Source organism: Somniosus microcephalus, chromosome 7 (genome assembly GCF_052327205.1).
Source record: "Somniosus microcephalus isolate GS21.2 chromosome 7, FLI_Smic_1.0, whole genome shotgun sequence".
NCBI lineage: Eukaryota > Metazoa > Chordata > Chondrichthyes > Squaliformes > Somniosidae > Somniosus > Somniosus microcephalus.
The window spans coordinates 151,711,347-151,735,032 of record NC_140993.1 but is presented as its reverse complement, the minus strand read 5'-3'; the positions used below and the strand labels follow the sequence as shown (position 1 = coordinate 151,735,032).

The 23,686-nt window shown below is 44.8% G+C and overlaps 1 protein-coding gene across 5 annotated transcripts in view; it reads left to right on the top strand.

Moving 5' to 3' along the window:
- Positions 1–23,686, top strand: part of arfgef1 (ADP-ribosylation factor guanine nucleotide-exchange factor 1 (brefeldin A-inhibited)) — a 390,120-nt gene that overhangs the window by 269,267 nt on the left and 97,167 nt on the right. For all 5 annotated transcript variants that reach the window (XM_085993106.1, XM_085993109.1, XM_085993107.1 and 2 more), the window contains 5 exons: positions 6,769–6,920; positions 8,855–8,983; positions 9,778–9,936; positions 12,726–12,876; positions 17,497–17,596. In XM_085993106.1, coding sequence (XP_085849232.1) covers positions 6,769–6,920; positions 8,855–8,983; positions 9,778–9,936; positions 12,726–12,876; positions 17,497–17,596 — 691 coding nt within the window. The remainder of the gene's footprint in view (positions 1–6,768; positions 6,921–8,854; positions 8,984–9,777; positions 9,937–12,725; positions 12,877–17,496; positions 17,597–23,686) is intronic.

Genomic DNA, 23,686 nt, shown 5'->3' with positions numbered 1-23,686 from the left:
GATTCTCATTTAAAGGCTTCTGCTCACACCACTTGCTCACAGTCATGGGCGCTCTACTTGCAGTCCGCCTCGCGCTCGAGTATCTTCAGGAGAGGGAGCGCAGACAGCGAAGAAGAGGAGAAGATGCTTGCAGAGGGAGCAGGAGGGCTCTCAACAGGAGGCCTTACCCACCTAGGGTCTTCCGAGCGCACCTCTCTTACACTGCTCCTGGCTTAAGTGGAGGTATTAGGAGGCTCTGCTTCACCAAGGAGGTGGTCACAGAACTCTGACACCTCCTGCAACCAGACCTGCAGCCTCCGAGCAGGGCGACCATGGCTCTCCCAGTGGCCCTCAAGGTCACCGTGGCCCTCAATTTCTTCGTCAGCGGATCCTTCCAGTTTGCAGCAGGAGACATAGCTAACATCTCCCAGTTCGCCGTCCATCGCTGCATCCGGGAGGTCACAGAGGCTCTCTACTCCAGGAGAAGGGACGTCATTGTATTCTCTCCGGACAGAGAAAAACAGGATGAACGCGCATGTGGCTTTGCCAGGATAGCTGGTTTCCACATGGTGCAGGGCACCATCGACTGCACACGTGGCTTTGCAGGCACCGTGCAACAATGCTGAGATGTTCTGTAACCGCAAAGGTCACCACTCGCTTAATGTGCAGTTGTTGTGCGACCATGCCCAACGCATCATAATGTTGAATGCCCGCTATCCTGGCAGCAGTCAAGATTCCTTCATCCTGCATCGTCAAACTCGAGGGTGGCTGCTCGGAGACTAGGGCTATCCGCCCTGCACCTGGCTGATGTCTCCCCTCCACAACCACTCCTGCCGAACACTCATATAATGACAGCCATGCTGCTACCAGGAACGTCATCGAGCAGACCACTGGAGTGCTCAAGCAACGGTTCCGCTGCCTTGACCGCTCAGGAGGAGCCCTCCAGTACTTGCCGGAGCGTGTGTCCCATTTCGTGGTGGTCTGCTGCATGCTCCATAACTTGACCATCATGAAGGCACAGCCGTTGCCACCAGGGATTGCGGGACAACCTCAGGAGGAGGAAGAAGAGGAGGAGGAAGGGAGAAGGCAGGCATCAAATCCTTGTTCCGGATGGGCTGTCCGTGAACGCCTCATCAGACTCCGATTCCAATGAATAAAACTCCAGATCCCTGTTGCCCACCACTTCTCCATCATACCATCCCTCTGTCACGGAACATCACATCGTCCTCCTGGGCATAAAGTTGAACTGAAAGCCACCACAAAACACACATTCCAAACAAAATTCATAAATTTATCCAAATGCAATCAAAATTACTATTAACTATTCACCTGTGTGCATTCCCTTAATGTCTGTCTTTCGTATGCCTTTACCTACACTAGTGCTCCCCCAGTAGCTGCAGCATGGCTGGTGGAAGGCTGCTGTGTTTCCATGAGGGAGACTACAGATGGTCTTGCACGAGAACCTCAACCAGCTCTGGAACTAGAAGGCCTGACTGTAGATTGCACCACCTCAGCATGGGTGGCAGCAGTCTGGGCTGGCTGACTGCTAGGCAGCGGGAAGGGCAATGGTGGGGTGGCAGTGGTGGGAGTAGGAATGCTGTCATCCTGAGAGAGGACAGCAGGTTCTTGCTCCACAGACCCATTGCCACTCCCTGGACGGCACCTCAGCATTCTAGCAATCTCTTGGAGGACAGATTGCTGGCCTGCTGTGACACCCTGCAAGCCCCTTTCGAGATTCATAAATCCAGCACCGATGGCAGCAGTCTGAGCTTCCACTGCAGCAGTGAGACGTTGGGTCGCTTCCGCCTGTGCTGCAGTGGAAGCTGCTAGACCGCCCATCACAACCAGCATCATCTGTGGGCCCACAAGGTCTCTCCTAGAGTTGTCCATCATTTCCATCCTGAAAATCATGGGCTCCAAGCTCTGCACAAAGCCCTGTGCAATGTTGGAGCTGGACTCCTCCATGCTGCTTGATACTGACGAGAGGCTCTCTGGCCATTGCACCTAGAATTTGTGTGTGCATGCCCATCGCCCTTCTGAAGGCCACCCCATCAAGGTCGTCATCTGAGTCCTGTGGAACCGAATTCGTGTGCGAACTCACCCTCCAGGGAGCTGACACCTGAGCTACCCTTTCCCCCTGGCCTGGCTGCAGCCCACTCGTGCCCGATGACTCGCCATGTGCAGATCCCACCTCTATACTACTAAAGTCCACGCAGTGCCATTTTCTGAGCTGGAGTCTGTGAGTGTCAAATGCAGCGCCAGAGTCTTTTCTCCTTCGTATTCTTCGTCGTTTCCTTCAGTTTGCTGATGATGAAGGACAGGCTGGCCTGCTGGTAGTTCTTGTGCCTTTCTGCTTTCAGAAACCCAAGAGTCGGGTTGTGGTGAGGAGGGGGGAAGCAAGATATCCATGAATGCACCATCAGCAGCTTGTAAGTGAGAAGTGATTGTGGGATGAGGGGGAACTGGGATGTGAGAAGAAGGGTTAAGTATGACTATGCCGTCATCATCAGCAACAGTTTCAACCTCTCCGCTGGCCACGGACTCCATCACTGCCCTTCCAATGATTTCAAACACAGATTCCTGCAGGTCCATCAGGTTCTCTATTGTGGCTTGGCTGACTCCTGTCTGTTGTTGCCCCCTCCTGTTATGTGCCACCTTGGTCTACAAGAGAAAGGGAAGTGTGTCAGTGAGTGTGGTGCAATGTGTTTGGGTGATGTGCCTGCCATAGTTGAATAGCTGTCAGTGTGTGCAAAGTATGAGTGGTGACAGCTAGAGATTGTTGGTAGGTGAGTGATGGGGGTGTGGTGCATTGAGCAGTGTGTGAGACTTATGGTGCAGATGGTGGGATATGGCATTTGCTGAAGCTTGACCTGCCGTGTAAGGTTGTTAAATTTTTTTCGGCACTGGATCCATGTCCTTGGGACAATACTAGTGGCCGTGACTGATTCAGCAATCTCTGATCTGATTGGGAAATGAGTATACTAAGTGCTAGCTTGTGAATGGGTACTTGGTTCCAAATTCTGTTATTAGATTAACTTATACTGAATGAATTAGCAATTAGAATGTCACTAATCCAACTACAGAAAAAGTTCTGATATCCGGCACCGACGGGACCGAGCTGCTGCCATTCTATCAAAACTTCCGGATAGACCAGCGCTAATGTTGAAGGATAGGAGGTTTTCATCTCCGTATCTGACAACAAGCACCGTTGCTTAGCAACAGCTTGTAAACACTCGGCCCGTACCTTGGAAGCGCCTCTGAAGCTGTTGCTAAGCTACAGAGACGCTTTCCAGAGCCTGACTGGTTTTAAAAAAAAAAATGCTAGGAGAAGAAAAAAAACCTAACCAAAACGGCTGCTGATTTCTGCCATTAGATTGAGGTTTCCGGGCATACAACCTCCGGATAAACCAAAGTTTCCTGTAGTACTAAAACATTAATGCTGGAAAGTCCCCATTCAATAGTGAGATATTTGGTTGAGAAATACCCTGTAGTATTCAGATTCAAGAAAGGTGTCTGAAAGAGACATTCAATCTTTCATTTGGCAATTAACTTCCACTTAGGATTTAAGTTACGTTCTAATCAATTAATGTTAGAACCATCTGATCCTGAGTTAGTATGATATTTAAGTCTTAATACTTGTACATATTCTTTGTTTTCCCTATTTTGGCATGAAGGCTTAGTGGACTATACACACTTCAGTAGGCTCAAAGATGAACAGGGCTGTTGTGATTCCATGCCCATAGTCCTTGCCAGAGTTGTCCGAGTTTCATTTATCTGAGGAAATCATGTTGCTGAAGTATAATCCATCGCTTCCTATTTTTCCATCGAAAGACAGTATTGTCATTTTGTTTTCCATAACTGGCCTTCACGTGTAGTCTTCCAGGTGCTACTTTGGGTATAGTTCTTTGTATGTGGAGGCTGAATAAATCATCTTAGGCAGTCCTTTGGAACTGAGGATGACTTGCTTCCACTCTAAAAATGAGTTCTCAGGTGACTGATGAGTCCAATACAGGACCTACAGTCTGCCACAGGTGGGGCAGACAGTGGTTGAAGGGGTGGGTGGGTGGGGTGCTTGGGTTGACGTGCGCTCCTTTCGCTGTTTGCGCTTGGCTTCCACTTGCTCCCGGCGAAGAGACTCGGTTTTCAGCGCCTTCCTGGATGCTTCTCCTCCACTGTCTTGGGCCAGGGATTCCCAGGTGTCGGTGGGGATGTTGCACTTTTTCAAGGAGGCTTTGCGGTTTCCTCTGCCCACCTGGGGCTCTCTTGCCTTGTCGGAGCTCCGAGTAGCGCACTCGTTTTGGGAGTCTCATATCGGGCATGCAGACGATGTGGCCCATCCATCGGAGCTGATCGTGTGTGGTCAAAGCTTCGATGCTGGGGATGTTGGCCTGAGCGAGAACACTGACGTTGGTGCGCCTATCCTGCCAATGGATTTGCAGGATCTTGTGGAGGCAGCGTTGGTGGTACCTCTCCAGTGCTTTGAGGTGCCTGCTGTACATGGTCCATGTCTCTGAAGCATACAGGAGGGCAGGTATCATTACTGCTCTGTAGACCATGAGTTTGGTGCTGGGTTTGAGGTCCTGGTCTTCAAACGCACTCTTCCTCAGGCGACCGAAGGCTGCACTGGCACACTGAAGGCGGTGTTGGACTTCGTCGTCGACATCTGCCCTTGTTGACAGTAGGCTCCCGAGGTATGGAAAGTGGTCCACGTTGTCCAAGGCCTCGTCATGGATTTTGATAATTGGGGAACAGTACTGTGTGGCGGGGGCAGGTTGGTAGAGGACCTTTGTCTTACGGATGTTTAGTGTAAGGCCCATGCTCTCATACGCTTCGGTGTAGGTGTTGACGATGGTTTGGAGTTCGACCTCCGAGTGTGCGCAGATGCAAGCATTGTCTGGATACTGTAATTCGATGACAGAGGATGGGATGACCTTGGATCTGGACTGGAGGTGATGGAGGTTGAACAGTTTCCCATTTGTTCTGTAGATTAGCTCCACTCCAGCAGGGAGCTTGCAGAGGGTGAGATGGAGCATTGCAGCCAGGAAGATCGAGAAGAGCGTTGGTGCGATGATGCAGCCTTGCTTGACGCCGGTCCGTACGTGAATTGGGTCTGTGGTGGATCCGTTGGTCAAGATCACGGCTTGCATGTTGTCGTGAAGTAGGCAGAGGATGGTGACAAATGTTTTGAGGGCAGCCGAATTTGAGGAGGATGCTCCATAATCCCTCACAGTTGAAGGTGTTGAAGGCCTTTGTGAGGTCAAAGAAGGCCATGTACAGCAGTTGGTGCTGTTCCCTGTATTTCTCTTGTAGATGACGCGCAGTGAAGATCATGTCCATTGTGACCCTTAGTGGGCGGAATCCGCATTGCAACTTGGGCGGAGCTCTTCAGCCACTGGGAGAAGGCGATTGAGGAGGATTCTTGCAATGACTTTCCCTGTGGCAGGGAGACTCCTGTAATTACCGCAATCGGACTTGTCACCTTTCTTGAAGATGGCCACGATTACGGCGTCTCAGATCCCCTGGCATGCTCTCCTCCTTCCAAATAAGAGAACCCCAGTTGATCATCACACTTCTAACTTCCTGATTGCACAAGAGTTTTTACATCTGTATTATGTGTATTCTAAACACAGCCGCTGGGAATTACCATTATTGAAAGAGGATCAGTAAGTAAATTTTTAGGTCATGTGTATTTATAAGTAAAATAGGATTTGCTTATTGGCGTCCTTTCTACAGACCATTATTCCCTCCTCCATGGTCCTCACTGAGTAGTTATGTTTTAGCAAGTACTCAGATGGGAAAGAAAAATTATAAATAGTAGGCTCTACACCAGGGAGCTTGCGTACCTGCTGTACAGTCAGTTAGTACTGAAGTTTCCAAACTGGATTTGTCATAGTCGCAATTCAAAGCCTAGAGAAGATGCCTGTATACCTTACAGTGGAGCTGTTTGCTGACATCAACTAGGCAGGACTTTGCATCTGGAGATCTGAAGTTGCAAGTCAGATTTAAAATGTCTCTTAGAAAGTAGAATCTTAAACACAATTTTTTTTTTAAACTAAGTAAAAATAGATAGATGAAGAGCATACTCTAAGTATCCCTCCCTCCTATTCACCTACTCTCTCATACCTTCTCCTTCAGTGGAATGCTGCTCCTATCATTTAATGGAAAGATGTGCAGCAAATGGGTGCAGTTGAAGTGATGTGTGTTTACCAATATTTTGGCAACTATCAAAATATATTGAAACTTTTTTTTACAATGTTGTATCCATGTATATGTTTTAAATTCTCATCACATTTCATAGCTTTGGAAAATCATATGTATTGCATTGTTTATGTAGCAGGATTTTTTTTTAATTGTTGCACTTCTCTGAAATTAGAATTCCTTCTGACTATTAATTCCCAGTAATAAGCTATTAATAAATTTATCAGTTATGTCGGCCGTATCAGTATGGATGTTAGCATTCAACGCGGAAGACAATAGCTATTGGTACTCAACATGAAAAAAAAATCCAGAAAATGGAAAAATAACACCCAATGAGTTTCACAGTATAAAACAAAATTCTGGAGTGGCATTAAAGTGGTGGTGTAGCTTTAGGGTTCAGATGCCAGTTATAAATATCTCAAGCTTTGCATTTATGATTTGAAATTATCAGAGTTAAAAGCCTTGTTAACATTCCAGGAGTATTCTTCAAGGAATAGTTCCATCCAGAAAAATTGGTAATTTCACGAAGATCCCAGTATCTAACTTGTTTTTATTAAATAAATGGAATTTTATTCCTTTCAATACTTTCAGATGTAGCCAGTGAAAAACAGCGGAGACTTTTATATAACCTGGAGATGGAGCATATGGCTAAAACTGCTAAGGCCCTCATGGAGGCTGTAAGCCATGTACAGGCACCTTTTACTAGTGCTACACACTTGGATCATGTTAGGCCAATGTTTAAAGTAAGTTATTAGTTTCTGACAAATGTATATTTCTAAATGTCTTTTATTCATGGTTGAGTAAACCCTGTCACTTTCTTATCTTCCTCCATGAGTCTTTTGTTTCTAAGTGCATACTCCTCTTCCCACCCCCCAATGCAATTTGCTTGCCCAGTACCCTGGACAACAGACTTCTCCGTGATTACATTTAGTGCTGTTCCATGCTAAGCTGTGAACGCAGTGAAACGAGTGGCTTCAAGTGATGGAAAACTCTGAAATTTGAACTGTAGCACTGAACCTCTACCACCTAGAAGGACAAGGGCAGCAGATGCATGGGAACACCATCACCTCCAAGTTCCCCTCCAAGTCACACACCATCCTGACTTGGAAATATATCATCGTTCCTTCACTGTCGCTGGGTCAAAATCCTGGAACTCCCTCCCTAATAGCACTATGGGAGTACCTTCACCGCACGGACTGCAGCGGTTCAAGAAGGCGGCTCACCAACACCTTCTTGAAGACAATTAAGGATGTGCAATAAATGCTGGCCTTGCCAGCGATGCCCACATCCTGTAAACAATTTAGTTTCTTTGCCACTGTCGTGTAATCGTTAAATCTTCAGTAACTTTGTTATTTGAGTAAGACTTCTATAAAAATGTTGCTGTTCTGTGATTATTTATTAATCATTAAGACTTTTCATTATAATCTGAGATAAATCACACAATTCCAAAATATTATCTCAAGTAAGTGTGGAAGAGTTCCTATCAATACAGCCACCATTGGGGTGAACTTCCAAACTTTTTTGAATTCTGTCAGGCTTTTCAAATAAAATTGCACAAGAATATAGAAAGCAATGAAATAGTTAAATCATTTGGACCATGAAGCCCATTCCTTCCATTTAATGTTCTCCATTATAGTCTCTACCCAACCCATGTAATCTGTGGAAGAAAGGTATTGCAACATTTTCCCCTGCTCTTTATTCCACCCCTCCCAAAGTAAATTGAGTAAACCTCCAGAATATCTAAGATTGAATTGTACATTATTCATCTTTGATTTGGCATGCACATGGCCTCAGGAGCCACTATGTTCCATAATGTATTTGATCATCTGAGTCTGTCTTTCAATCTCAAACTTGTTATTTATCCAGCACATTTTTAAAAGTTTTGATGCACACAACATTGATGCCTTTTGCTGTGAGCCTATTATATATATTCAGTTCTGCGCCGCAAGAATAAAAGCTCATCTAATGTTAGGGCATGCTTTGATTATTTTCTACTGAAGTTCTCTATGTTTGCACTCAAATTTCAAATTAGAATAATTTTCTTGTATCTGCTTTCCATTTCTCTCAGCATTTTAAAAAGATGGATTATGTCTTTTAATATTTTCTGTAATTCCCTTTTATAGTCTTTTCTGTTGTTTTATTCTTTACTCCTGGAATCTATTTAAAATAATTTCTTTACAGTCCTAAAAGCAAAATACTGCGGCTGCTGAAAATCTGAAATAAAACAAAATTCTGGAAACACTCAGCAGGTCAGGCAGCATCTATGGAGAGAGAAACAGAGTTAACATTTCAGGTCGATCACCTTTCATCAAAAGTTCAAGATTTAACAGTTCTTGCTTATAAACTGTTAAATCTCTATCTTCCAGTTCTAAAGGTCATCGACCTGAAACGTTATCTCTTTTTCTCTCCACAGTTGCTGCCTGACCTGAGCGTTTCCAGTATTTTCTGTTTTTATTTCTTTACATTCCTGATCTGTATGGAAAAATACATTTTAACTATGTTGTAAAACGAGGACTATAAAGAAGGAATTATTTTTATATTTTGCAGTGCCGTTGAGAGTTATATGCCTTAAATTCTCAGTGCTGGACATGGTGCATCATGAATGTCAGCTGGAGACCTGTGCTGGTCTTCTGTTTTTTCCTAAAAGCTTTTTAAAAGGGAATTTTCTGTTTCATAGTTGGCTTGGACACCATTTTTGGCAGCTTTCAGTGTGGGCTTACAAGATTGTGATGATACAGAGGTGGCCTATCTTTGCCTGGAGGGCATACGATGTGCTATCCGGACAGCTTGTATCTTCAATATTCAGGTAATGACAGCAGCCTCATATAAACGAGATGTCTTTTTTTCCAAGAACATATAATGTTATGGTTGCCATTTGTAAGGGCAGGTTTATATTGTAGTCTCTAAATCACCAGGAATTGGTATTGAGTTGGACCAAACAGCATTTTATGCCACAATGTTAATGAGCTATCTGGCATTAACCCATATTTGACTTCAGTTTTTTTTAAATCACCTTTTTAAATCATCTTTGTTCTGAGCAGGTCAGGGTGTCCCTGCCTTTGTTGGTGGGAACAATTTGAAAACTTGTATGGAGTATTTTATTTAATAATATGTCCCTTTTAATTTTTAAGGCTGCTCCAAATTTCTTGAAGCCATTGTTACCTGGGTACCATCTGTGTAAACAAAAAATTTTGGATAAATTGTGAACCTTACATTTAACTTTTGATTTGATTTGGGATTAGAAGATTTATTGCAGGTTTGCTAAATAGCTTGATCTAATAGGTTAAAATGTGCTAATATTAAATGCAGTATTTTCAATGTAAAAAAGATCAAGACCTCAGATTGCAAGAAAAATATGGATTCTACCATGATTTACAGTAGTTAAGCCAGTGCTTTATGAAACTCAATCCATTATAGAGCTGATGCTCACCTGATAGGAAAACATTATTCTCTTTTTATATATAAAGAAAATGTTTTATTTTAGGGTAAAATTGACTGCTAATATGTAGTTTTAAATAAACATTGATACCACAAACTAATATTTCTTGCATTTTATTTTACATTCTAAATGACCTTTAATTACATCAATTACATTAACAGCTTGAAAGAGATGCCTATGTGCAGGCCCTTGCACGATTTACTTTATTAACAGCCAGCTCCGGTATCACTGAAATGAAGCAAAAAAACATCGATACTATCAAAACTCTCATCACAGTGGCTCACACAGATGGCAACTATCTTGGGACCTCCTGGCATGAGGTACAAGATCTCTTCATATTTACTACTGTTCTTCCTCTCTAAGACCCAGAGAAACACGTCTAATTAAATTGAGATTATATGCTTTTGAGCTGTAATTTTTAAACATGTTAGGTTTTCATCAATATTTATTTATTGAATTTTTCTGACCTTTTTTAATTATGCACTAAGCAAAATGTTTAATCCTTGGACCATTAACAAAACTATAAACAATATTATAAAGTGTCATCCTGGCTGGGCTGGCAAGTGTTTGCATGAAGAGTCAGTTGTTTGATGTTTCCAAGTTTCAGACAGCTATAATTACCTCATGGCTGTGAGAATTAATTAATTTGTCTGTCATCACGTATTCTTCCATTTGTTATGGGTTGTAATTGACCAGAATTATGACTTCAAACATGGATTATCCATTTGTGCTGAATGTGCAGGATAACTTTGACCAAAATTACTTTTCAGATGTCATGTGCTATGCTTGTTAATATTGCAGTAAAGCTAAGTGGGAACACTGGACTATTGCCAATCAGTTACCCCACATCCTTTACCATAAATTGAACAAAATCAGATGCACATATTTTAAATTTACATTGTTGCAAAATACTTAACAGTCCATCTATGGCTACAAGCTGTTCTCAAGGCCCCAGTATTAACAGCGAGGGCGGCAATTTTGTGGTTGGGAAACCCAAAAGAACAGATTTCCCTCTGGTCCTGCTGAATTTAACAGCAGGACATAAATACCATTTATGAAATCCGTTTCCCTGCCGCAGCCAGCCAGATTGAGATGCTGTCTGGTGGGTAGGCTTTCAGCACCAGGCCACAGGCGGGGAGAGATTGGGGGAGGGGCGGATATTGATGGGAGCTGGAGTGACGGGGGCTTTCGGGGGGAGTGGCAGAAAGATCGTGGGGGGGGGGAGACATTGATGGGGGTCCCACAGAAATCGGGGCTTGGACGGGGGGGACATCGACGGGGGCCCAGAGAGTTGGTGGGGTGGGGCATCGATGGGGAGCTTGAAGAGATCCGGGGAGAAGGGTAGAAGATCACGGGGACCGTTGGAGGACATGGGTTGGGGTGCGCCAGGAGGAAGCTCTGGAAACCCAGCTCGGCCAGCGTTAAAGTTGGAACAGAGAAAAAAAAATGAGGCTTGTTAAAATAATGAAATGAGCGACCCGGCACCGCCTCCACTAAAACTGGAAGTGGGCGGGTCCAAGGCGGTTTGGGTTTGAGATTTTTTATATTTTTACTTCCCACCCGACCCAAACAACCACCACCCCCCCCCCCCCCCCCCCCCCCAAAGTATTTTGTGCAATTTTATTTTCAGCGGGGAAAGTAATTACGTTATTTTCTGTCATTCTATTTTCTTAGGTCTCTCTCAGCCATGCATTGTTCCTTAGAAAAGACAGCAGAACCACTGGCTTGCTTCCAGAAATCAAATCAGTGGTCTCAACATTAACACCACCCTCACCCGCCACCACAACAGGCGGGAGGAGGCCGGGGGGGGGGGGGGAAGGTGGGGTGCAGTTAAACCCTAAAAAACGGGAAACACGTCCCCAACCTGCTGTGTTTGCACCCGTTACCATTTTTTTTTTTTTTTTTTTTATATACACAAGTGTTCCATCTTGGAGTGGCAGGATACTTCATTAATATATTTAAATCAGACTCTCCGTGCAATTGGGTGTCGGAATTAAATGTAACAGTTGACGGCCGGGTTTCGCATGGGTTGGGAAATCCGGTAGTGAAATGGAGGCGGGAGCTTCTGGCTCCAGAAATTAAGTGCTTTTTATAGCATTCCTTGTGGGTCGGGGGAGCAGGAGTTCGCCCTCTCCTCCAACCTTCCCTTGCTGTCAGGAAGTTTATTATCCTCCATATACTGTAACAAGATTGAGATTAAGAACTTGCTATTGGGGGAATCTCAGTTATAAGATCAACAACTTGTATTTATATAGCGCCTTTAATGTAATAAAACGTCCCAAGGCGCTTCACAGGAGTATTAAAAGATAAAAAATTTGACACTGAGCCACATAAGGAGGAATTAGGGCAGGTGACCAAAAGCTTGGTCAAAGAGGTAGGTTTTAAGAAGCGTCTTAAAGGAGGAAAGAGAGGCAGAGAGGTTTAGGCAGGGAATTCCAGAGCTTAGGACCTAGGCAACAGAAGGCATGGCCACCAGTGGTTGAGTGATTATAATCAGGGGACAGAACCATATTCTACTATTATGTGGTACAACACACTTGCACTGTATCCTGGAGAAACACTTAGATTTTTAAAGATGAGCATCACTACTATCTGTTAAATGACAGGTAATTGAAGACTGATTTTGATGGATAAGGATTAATCTTAATGTCTGGCGTTGCCTTTACTTTTACTGTTATATGCTATTCCTTGGACAATTGGTAATCTGTGTCATATTTTCATTGTTATTTTTTGTTTTAGCTCAGTTTATATGTTCTTCAATTATAGTTCTCACTATGTAAGTGCCAATGTACACTTTTTATCAGTCTAGGACATTCATTTTAGCAAAGACATTTTTTCCACAATTGCTCATTAGAAAACCTATTTCTATTTTATCTGTACAGTATTAATTACTTAGATCTATTCAATAAATATATATTAATTGTGCTAGACTACACCGTGTAACTTGACTGACTTTGAAGTGAATCAGTAGAGTGCTACATAAATCCTTCAGAAATCTGTTTCAAAATGTTTAAATTACTTAATTCATTTTGTTTTGTAGTTTTAATTTTGTGAGCTATTGGAAATATTTTGTAAATTTGTCCCCTCTTTTACCTCTAAATGTTTAAAGATCTTAAAGTGCATCAGTCAGCTGGAACTGGCCCAGTTAATAGGTACTGGAGTAAAAGCACGTTACATTTCTGGGACCGTTCGAGGTAGAGAAGGATCGGTTTCTGGATCCAGAGATCAGGCAGCCGACGATTATTTGGGTCTGGGATTGGGTAAGTTGGTTTTCTTTAGCACTTTGATATGCTTGGAATAAATGACGCCACTTTTAAATCACTTGTTCACTGCCTAGCATTCCCAGTGCTCCTTTACTTGCATGCAGTACACATATATGCAACTGGTACTGGAGGAAAGAAAGACAGTCATTTGAGACAAGGCTAGAAGTGCTTAAGATGCTCAAGAAGGACGAATCATAAAAGAAAGGTCCAGCTGAGTATAGTTTCTGAGGGACTAATATATCAGACTGGAAGCGGATTGCAGTACAAACATACGAACAATGACGGACAGGTAAAGACCACCTGGTCATCGAACCTGTCCCACACAATTGCGATATCTTGTGTATCACAACATATACACTCCACCCCACCCAAAACCATGTGATCTCCTGGGAGAGGCAAAAAACCCAGGCAAATTTTGGGGGGTGAAATCTGGGGAAATTCCTCTCCGATTCACCTAGGCGATCGAAACTAGCCCAAGAGATCAATCTGGTTCTGAATTTCCTGCAGCAGCTAACTTCTGTAAGAGGTGATCTCCGCCTCAGCCAGGAACAAATCCAGCTATCACTTGAAGGAATTCGGCGAGTCCGTGTCCACCACATGAGACGGCAGCCTGTTCCAGAGGTCCACTATTCTCTGGGAAAAGAACCACCTCCTGACATCTAACCTAGATCTGGCCTTATACAACTTAAATTTGTGACCCCTGGTCCTACCTCATCCGTTTAATTGAAATAAACTGTCAGCTGGAACACAATCTATTCCCTTCATTATCTTCTAAACCTCAATCAAATCCCCCCCCCCCCCCCCCAAAGTCTACGCTTCTCTAAGGTATAGAGTCCCAACTCTTTTAGCCTATCTTAATAACTAAGATGATTTAAACTGGGAATTAGTCTTGTGGCTCTCTTCTGCGCCCTTTCCAAAGCCTCAATATCACCCACCATGTGAGGAGACCAAAACTGGACACAGTATTCCAAGTGTGGCCTGATTAAGGTCTTGTACAAGGACAAAACAGTATGCCTCGTCTTGTACTCAATTGTCCTATGGATACACCCCAACACACTCTTTGCTCTAGCTATCGCTACATGGCATTGCTCATAAATTGGAGGGATGTTGCAGTAAAGTTATATAGCATTTAATCATGTCCTCAGGACATCCTAAATCCAGGCAGGAGTCCACCCACCCGAGCCAAACTGACACTTGAAATTTTACGATAGGGTACTTGTTAAGTAGTTTCTCAATTGGGGAAAGGCCAATTTTACTAAGCTGAGATGTGATTTTAGCAAAAGTGGACTGGAAGCTACTTTAAGGTAAATCAGTGTCAGAGCAGTGGAGCTAGTGAGGGCTCAGAGTACATATGTTCCTACAAAAATAAGGGTGGAACTCCAAAATCTAGAGCACCCCTGAATGTCAAGGGGCATACAGGGTAGGATAAGGCAAAAAAGAGAAGCTTTTGTCAGATAGCGAGCGCTAAATACTGCTGAAAGCCTCGGAGTATAGAAAGTGCAGGGGTGAAATTAAAAAGGAAATTAGGAAAGCAAAGAGAGGGCATGAAAAAATATTGGCAAGTAAAATCAAGGAAAACCCAAAGATGTTTTATAAATACATAAAGAGCAAGAGGATAACTAAAGAAAGAGTAGGGCCTATTAGAGACCAAAATGGTAACCTGTGTGTTGAGGCAGAAGACATGGGCATGGTTCTTAATGAATACTTTGCGTTTATCTTCACAAAAGAGAGGAACGATGGAGACATTGTAGTTAAGGAGGATGAATGTGAAATATTAGGTGAGATAAACATAGTGAGAGAGGAAATATTAAGGAGTTAAGCATCTTTGAAAGTAGATGAATCACCAGGCCTGGATGAAATGTATCCCAGGCTGTTAAGAGAAGCAAGGGAGGAAATAGCAGAGGCTCTGACCATCATTTTCCAATCCTCTCTGGCTACAGTTGTGGTGCTGGAGGATTGCTAGCATTGTACTGTTGTTTAAAAAGGGAGAAAGGGATAGACTGAGTAATTACAGGCCAGTCAGCCTAACCTTGGTGGTGGGTACATTTTTGGAAAAAATTCTGATGGATAGTATTAATCTTCATTTAGAAAGGCATGGATTAATCAAGGTCAGTCAGCATGGATTTGTTAAGAGAAGGTTGTGTCTGACTAACTTGATTGAATTTTTTGCGGAGGCACCAAAGAGGGTCGATGAGGGTAGCGCGTTTGATGTAGTCTACATGGATTTTAGTAAGGCTTTTGACAAGGTCCCACATGGCAGACTAGTCAGAAAAGTAAAAGCCCATGGGATCCAAGGGAGTAGTAGGGCTGGAAGAGGTTACAGAGATCTTGGAAGGTTATAGGGCTGGAAGAGGATACAGAGATCGGAAGGTAGTAGGGCTGGGGGAGGCTACAGAGGTCTCGGAAGATTGTGTGATTGGAGGAGGTTACGAGGGTTTCGGAAAAATGTGTGGTTGGAGGAGGTTACATACAAAATTGGATCAGTGGCAAGGAAGCAAAGGGTAATGGTTTACGGGTGTTCTTGTGACTGGAAAGTTATTTCCAGTGGAGTTTCACGGGGCTCAGTACTAGGCCCCTTGATTTTTGTTGTATATATAAATGATTTAGACTTCAATATAGGGGGCACGATTAAGAAGTTTGCAGATGATACAAAAATTGGCCGTGTGGTTGATGATGAAGAAGGAAGCTGTAGACTGCAGGAAGATATCAATAGACTGGTCAGGTGGGCAGAAAAGTGGCAAATGGAATTCAATCCGGAGAAGTGTGAGGTAATGCATTTGGGGAAGGCTAACAAGGCAAGGGAATACACAATAAATGGTAGGATACTGAGAAATGTAGAGGAACAGAGGAACCTTGGAGTACATGTCCACAGATCCCTGAAGGTAGCAGGACAGGTAGATAAGGTGGTTAAGAAGGTATGCGGGATACTTTATTAGCCGAGGCATAGAATATAAGACCAGGGAGGTTATGCTTGAACTGTATAAAACACTAGTTAGGCCACCGCCACAGCTAGAGTACTGCGTACAGTTCTGGTGACCACATTACAGGAAAGATGTGATTGCACTAAAGAGGGTACAGAGGAGATTTTCGAGGATGTTGCCAGGACTGGAGATTTTTAGTTATGAGGAAATACTGGATCATAAGATCATAAGAAGCAGGAGTAGGCCATACGGCCCCTCGGGCCTGCTCTGCCATTCAATAGAATCATGGCTGATCCGAACCTAGACTCACGTCCACTTCCCTGCCCTCTCCCCGTAACCCCTAATTCCCTTATCTGCTAGGAAACTGTCTATCTCCGTTTTAAATCTATTTAATGTTGCAGCTTCCACAGCTCTCTGGGGTAGCAAATTCCATAGATTTACCACCCTCCGAGTGAAGAAGTTTCTCCTCATCTCAGTTTTGAAAGGGCAGCCCCTTATTCTAAGATTATGTCCCCTAGTTCTAGTCTCACCCATCAGTGGAAACATCCTCACCGCATCCACCCGATCAAGCCCCCTCACAATCTTATATGTTTCGATAAGATCGCCTCTCATTCTTCTGAACTCCAATGAGTAGAGTCCCAACCTACTCAACCTTTCCTCATACGTCAACCCCCTCATCTTCGGAATCAACCGAGTGAACCTTCTCTGAACCGCCTCGAGAGCAAGTATATCTTTTCTTAAATATGGAAACCAAAACTGCACGCAGTATTCCAGGTGTGGCCTCACCAATACCCTGTATAACTGAAGCAAGACTTCCCTGCTTTTATACTCCATCCCCCTTGCAATAAAAGCCAAGATTCCATTGGCCTTCCTGATCACCTGCTGTACCTGCATACTAACCTTCTGAGTTTCATGCACCAGGACCCCCAGATCCCTTTGCACTGTAGCACTTTGCAGTTTCTCTCCATTTAGATAATAACTTGCTCTTTGATTTTTTCTGCTGGGGTTGTTTTCTTTGGAACAGAGGAGGCTGAGGGGAGACTTAATTGAGGTGTATAAAATTATATGGGGCCTAGATAGAGTGGATAAGAAGGACCTACTTCCCTGAGCAGAGAGGCCAATAACCAGGGGACATAGATTTAAAGTAACTCGTAGAAGGATTAGAGGGGAGTTGTGAACTTTTTTTCACCCAGAGGGTTGTGGGGGGTCTGGAACTCCCTTCCTGAAAGGGTGATAGAGGCAGAAACCCTCATCGCATTTAAAAAGTACCTGTATATGCACTTGAAGTGCCCTAACCTACAGGGCTACGGACCAAGAGCTGGAAAGTGGGATTAAGCTGGATAGCTCTTTTTCGGCCGGCACAGTCACAATGAGCCAAATGGCCTCCTTCTGTGCGTAAATTTCTATGATTCTATAATTATACAATCTACAGCAGAGAACATTGTTTTCTGTACATTTAACTATATCCTGTTGGCATTAAAACAGTTGAATCTTAGCTAGATTTATTCTCGAGATTTGTTCCTCATAGTTTGAGGCTGGCAAAAACTATTTCCATTGTGGCTTTCATACCGTGTATTTGTAATTCTCTAATTGCTACTTCCCTCTAGAATTGTTTTCAAGCACAGATTGAATTTTTGTTTTACAAATGCCGCACTGAAAAATTAATCCATGACTGCTTTTTTCTCTGCCTACTCAGGCACACTGGTTGGTGGGACTGTGGACCGAAAGCAAATAGCCAGTATCCAGGAATCCATTGGTGAGACGAGCTCTCAGAGTGTTGTTGTTGCGGTTGACAGGCAAGACCAATTTTATTTGAGATTTACATGTCGTGTGGTTCATTTGGTACACTTTGTGCAACTCATCCTTTGACTTTCTTGTCATTTAAAATCTGATGATTGATCTAGCTCCTTTGCTTTAATACAAGATTACAAAACCTTTAAATGTTTCGGTGAACCTAAAGACAACAACAACTTGCATTTATATAGTGCCTTTAACGTAGTAAAACGTCCCATGGCACTTTACAGGAGCGTTATCAAACAAAATTTTACATCGAACCACATGAGATATTAGGGCAGATGACCAAAAGCTTGCTCAAAGAGGTAGGTTTTAAAGAACGTCTTAATGGAGGGAAGAGAGGTAGCGAGGCGGAGAAGTTTAGGAGGGAATTGCAGAGCTTAGGCAGTTAATGTTTTGGATGCATTAAATAGCAAGAGTGTAAATCTGTGAAAACTTACATTTTTAATGTTGTATAGTTTTTGAATTGCTGTAAAGAAAGTGTAAACCTGCCAGACATGCTGGCAAAAATAAAACAATCACTTCATTTGTATTACAATCGCTATTCTGTGATTGTGTAATGTGGCAAATTAAATAATGATGCAGTTGAAACTGCGTTGGAACCTTACTAGATATTAAATTATTTAATTTGGTTCTTACTGCTTCGAATGTGAGCAGAACCAAGAGTTGGATTAATGGGTTTTTGAGCACTGTTCTGGCGAAAAGTCATTGACCTGAAACGTTAACTCTGTTTCTTTCGCCACAGATGCTGCCTGACCTGCTGAGCATTTCCAGCACTTTCTGTTTTTATTTCAGATTTCCAGCATCTGCACTGCTTTTCTTTTGAATTAAAAAAAAATGTTTCCTCATGTCACCTGGTTCTTTTGCCAATTACCTTAAATCTGTGTTGTCTGGTTACTGACCCTTCTGCCACTGGAAACAGTTTCTCATTTACCCTTACCAAAACCCTTCATGAATTTGAACATTTCTATCAAATCTCACCGTAACCTTCTCTGCTGTAAGAAGAACAGCCCCAGTTTCCCTGATCTCTACATGTAACTGAAGTCTTTCATCCCTGATATTGTTCTAGTAATTCACCTCTGCACCCTCTCGAAGGCCTTGACATCCTTTCCATAGAAACATAGAAGATAGGAGCAGGAGTAGGCCATTCGGCCCCTCGAGCCTGCTCCGCCATTCAATGCGATCATGGCTGATCATCCAAATTCAGTACCCGGTCCCTGCTTTCTCCCCATACCCCTTAATCCCTTTAGCCTTAAGAAATATATCTAACTCCTTCTTGAATATATTTAATGTATTGGCCTCTACTGGTTCACCACTCTCTGGGTGAAGAAATTCCTCCTCATTTCTGTCCTAAATGGCCTACCCCTTATCCTTAGACTCTGACCCCTGGTTCTGGACGTCCCGACCATCGGGAACATCCTTCCTGCATCTAGTCTGTCCAGTCCTGTCAGAATTTTATAAGTTTCAATGAGATCCCCTCTCATTCTTCTAAACTTCTAAACGAGTACAAGCCCAATCGACCCAATCTCTCCTCATACGTCATTCCTGCCATCCCAGGTATCAGCCTGGTGAATCTTCGCTGAATTCCTTCCATGGCAAGAACATCCTTCCTCAGATAAGGCGACCAAAACTGCACACCATACTCAAGATGTGGTCTCACCAAGGCCCTGTATAACTGCAGCAAGTCATCCTTGTTCCTGTACTCAAACCCTTTCGCTACGAAGGCCAACATGCCATTTGCCTTCTTAACCGCCTGCTGCACCTGCATGCTTACCTTCAGCGACTGGTGCACAAGGACACCCAGGTCTCGTTGCACTTCCCCTTCTCCCAATCTATTGCCATTCAGATAATCTGCCTTCCTGTTTTTGCCACCAAAGTGGATAACCTCGCATTTATCCACGTTATATTGCATCTGCCATGCTTTTGCCCAATCACCCAACCTGTCCAAATCATCCTGGAGTTTCTCGGCATCCTCCTCACAGGACACACGCCCACCCAGCTTTGTGTCATCTGCAAATTTGGAGATATTACATCTAGTTCCCTTGTCTAGATCATTAATATATATTGTGAATAGCTGGGGCCCAAGGACCGATCCCTGCGGTACCCCACTAGTCACTGCCTGCCACTCGGAAAAAGACCCGTTTATTCCAACTCTTTGCTTTCTGTCTGCCAACCAGTTCTCTATCCAAGTCAATACCTTGCCCCCCAATCCCATGTGCCTTAACTTTACATGCTAATCTCTTATGTGGGACCTTATCGAAAGCCTTCTGAAAGTCCAAATACACCACATCCACTGGTTCTCCCTTATCTATTTTACCAGTTACATCCTCAAAAAATTCCAGTAGATTAGTCAAGCACGATTTACCTTTTGTAAATCCATGTTGACTTTGTCCGATCCTGTCACTGTTTTCCAAGTGCTCTGCTTACATCTTTTATAATGGACTCTAGCATTTTCCCCACTGCCGATGTCAGGCTTACCGGTCTGTAATTCCCTGTTTTCTCTCTTCCACCTTTTTTGAATAGTGGAGTAACATTAGCTACCTTCCAATCCATGGGTACTGTTCCAGATTCCATCGAATTCCGAAGTGTGGTGCCTTGAATTGGCCACAATACTCGAGCTTGGCCCTTCCTTTGACCACCCTTTTATGATTTATGAAGATTTAGCATAACTTCCTTGCTTTTGTACTATATGGGGGGATTTTAACTCGGGTGCGGGATGGGGTTGTGTTATCCGAATTTCGTGTTTCCCACTCGAATCTAAATGGATGTGGGAGATTGATGCAATTTTAACTTAAGTGGCCAAATGATTTCCAACGTGTGGGAAGCCTTTGCGAATGGGTTTTTCATGACTGAAAGTCCCCTCCGATTACATCATAATTGCTGCTGCATTTAAGATCCACAGCAAGCCTTGCTTCTTCTGCAGACTGCCAAGCTTCTTGACTGTGCAGTGTGAGGGAGCTGCAGCAAAAATGACAACCGGGAGGGTAACATCAGCTCCTCGCTTTGACGAGGTGGCACTGCAGGCATTAGTGGATGTGGATGGGGCCAACAGGGAGGTGCTCTTCCCTTCATCAGGGAGGAAGAGGCCTCCCACTCAGACCAAGGCAGTGTGGATGCAGGTGGCTGAGGAGGTCAACTCCTTGGGAGTCACCCGTAGAACCTGGATACAGTGCAGGAAAAGATTTCATGACCTTCAGTGCACTGGAAAAGTGAGTATGAATTTCCCATCACCCTCAATCTGCTCGCCATTGCTTTTCCTCACCAGCACTCAGCTTTAGCAATCTCTTCCTCCACATCCCACTTGACACTGACATCCATGCACCCTTACCCATTCCCTCTCTCTCTATGCTCACATTGACATAACTATTCGACCATGCAGCCCTCACACTCCCTATCACTCTGATGCTTTGAACACAACTGACAACACACAGGGAGGGCCCTTGGCCTTGCAACCTCACTCCATCTTTGTCGTCTCCTAAGTATCTATGCTATGCAATCTCTACACTCACTCCTTCATTCTCACTCAACCTCCACTTGTCTCCCTCATTGCAGGAAAAGAGAGTTCACAACAAAAGAGAGCGAGCCAGGACAGGAGGAGGGACAGCCTTAATAGTACACCTGACCCCCTGGGAGGAGGCCGTCCTGAAAATTATGGGCATTGAGGATGATTTGCACGTGGGGGACGGACAGACTGGTGCAACGTAGCAAGCTGGTGACAGAAAAGTTTCCCATCTCTTTCACATTGCATGAGTCGCTGATAATGATTGTGAAGCTGTAACAGATGCAGTTATGAGCATCTGCAAAAAGCTATGTGCATGTAGCCTTGGCATCACTTCTCTGACTCTTTCCTTTACTCCCCCACAGGACCATCAGAAGCATCTGTCCCCCCCCTTAGCCAGGAAGAAGAGGCTGAGCAGCCAGACTCCTCAGAGGAAGCTGCAACCTCTGAGGGCGCAGCGTCACCAAAAATCTGCGCACCCAGCACTAGCGCAGACACCTCGGTGGGACCTTCGGGACATAGAGTAGTGTTGTCACCTGGTGTATCACAGCTCACAAGTGAGCATCAGCAGATTGTGGAGACAGGGACAGCAGTGGAGAGTCCTAGTCGGAGGGCGCAGGACTCTGCCAGCTCGGTTCAGCAGCATGTTGACCCTCTGCCTCTGGGTCCATCCATGAGATCAGCGGTGATGGAACTCCAGGAACAGATGCAGGAGTCTCTGGCAGGTTTTGTCTCTCGGGTCGCTGCGAGTGTGGAGCGAATGGAGGAGTCCATAGCGACCATGACCAGAGCCTTTGTGGAGTCATTGGCGCATGAACGCATCACCACGGAAAGGATGGCAACCTCCGTGGAAAGGATGGCTACCATACAGGAGAGGATGGCTACGGCCATGGAGCAGCTTAGTCGCCAGATATTGGAAAACATGGTCATTGTTCAGAATAGAGACATCTCTTGAGCGATGGGCATCTATTGAACAGAGAAATCAGACCTTCATGGAAGTCCTTCTGAGTAGGACTACCATTGCAGATACGGGTCCCCATGGCCCCCCTGCAGCAAGGTGCTCTCCAGCCACTTGCAGGCGCTAAGGGGGACCTGACCCATGAGAGGGAGGTTGGTGGCAGACCTCAAGGAAGTGGGGGCTCCTCTCCAAGCGCTCACACTTCCATGCCACTGCAGAGCCCTCGGTCAGAGCCCCACCGGAGTCCACACCCAAGTGAGAGAGACATCTCAACCCCTGCACAGCCGTAGGAGCAGCAGACTGTTGACGAGCCCTCAGGCTCGCATCCCCAGAGGATGCCCACCAAAGGTGTCGAGACAGGGGCAGCAGGAAAGTGAGCAAGGGGCCTCCACATCTGCTGAAGCCACAGGGGAAGCACTACGTAGGAGCACGCGTAAGAGGAAGATAAAGCACAAGTCATCACAAGGGTAGTCACTTGGGTGGAATTTTGTGTTTAGTGTAAAAATGCCATCACGTCGTAATTATACATAAAAATTCTGATGGCAAATGGTGCAGTTGTATCGTCTGTCATTTCGCTAGTGGGACTTCCACATTGAGGGCTTAGGCATACTTGCAACTGTCAGTATGGTGGTCAGAGTGCTAGGAATCCTCTGGTTCGTGGCCATTGTCAATGCTCTGGTAAGAAGCTGTGAGGCAAAAGTGTTTGTTTGACTAGGCTAAGCAAATCTGGCCAGGATGAGTGCGTCCCTTGCATCCCGGGCAGCAGTGTTGTCGCGCGCTGGCGCCTTCTGGCCTGTGCATCTTCAGGTGGGTGACTAGCAGGTTGCCGCTCCTGTTGATGCTCCTGCTGTTGCTCATGGTTCTGCTGCTGCCGCGGCTGGTGCTCGAGCTCCTCTAATGCCCAGATGGGAAGGAAATAAATGGCTCCCATGTTTCTGGTATATGCCTCCGTTGAGGAAGCACTGAGTGAAGGTGGCGAGAGGGGTTTCCCAGGAGGTCTCACTGGAGATGGGTGTGAGGCTCCAACCTTCCACAGGTGTGGTTCAGCCTTCTAAAAGTTGCCCCAGACCTGAGACCACTAAGTCCTGCCACCTGCAAATCATGGCTGATCAAATCTCCTCTTTAATGGTAGACCTGCAGTTGATAGTCAGCAATCCAATAGTGCTCCCGCCAGGTTTCACATTCGTGTTTCCCACCAGGCGTGTTTCATGTGGGAAAAGGGTTAAATTCGCAAGGGCCTTTCAAAATAGGATTTAAGAGGCCATTTAGTGGTTGTTAAGGGCCTTAACGACCAGTCCCACCTGTTGGATGCAGGACGGAGTCGGGACCATCAGACACGCCCGAGTTAAAATTGCTCGGAGTCGGGAACCGGGGGTGGGGGGGGTTCCTGCCCGCCCGCCAGCCAGTTTTTGCGATTTTAACCCCCCGCACGCCTCCAAGCCCGACTCCACGGCTCAATGAAAATTAAGCCCTTTGCCTCTATTTATAAAGCCAAGGATCCCGTGTGCCTTTTTAACATCCTTCTCAACTCGTCCTACCACCTTCAAAGACTTGTGTACATACACCCCCAGGTTTCTCTGTTCCTGCATGCCTTGTAAAATTGTACCATTTAGTTTATATTGTCTCCCCTTATTC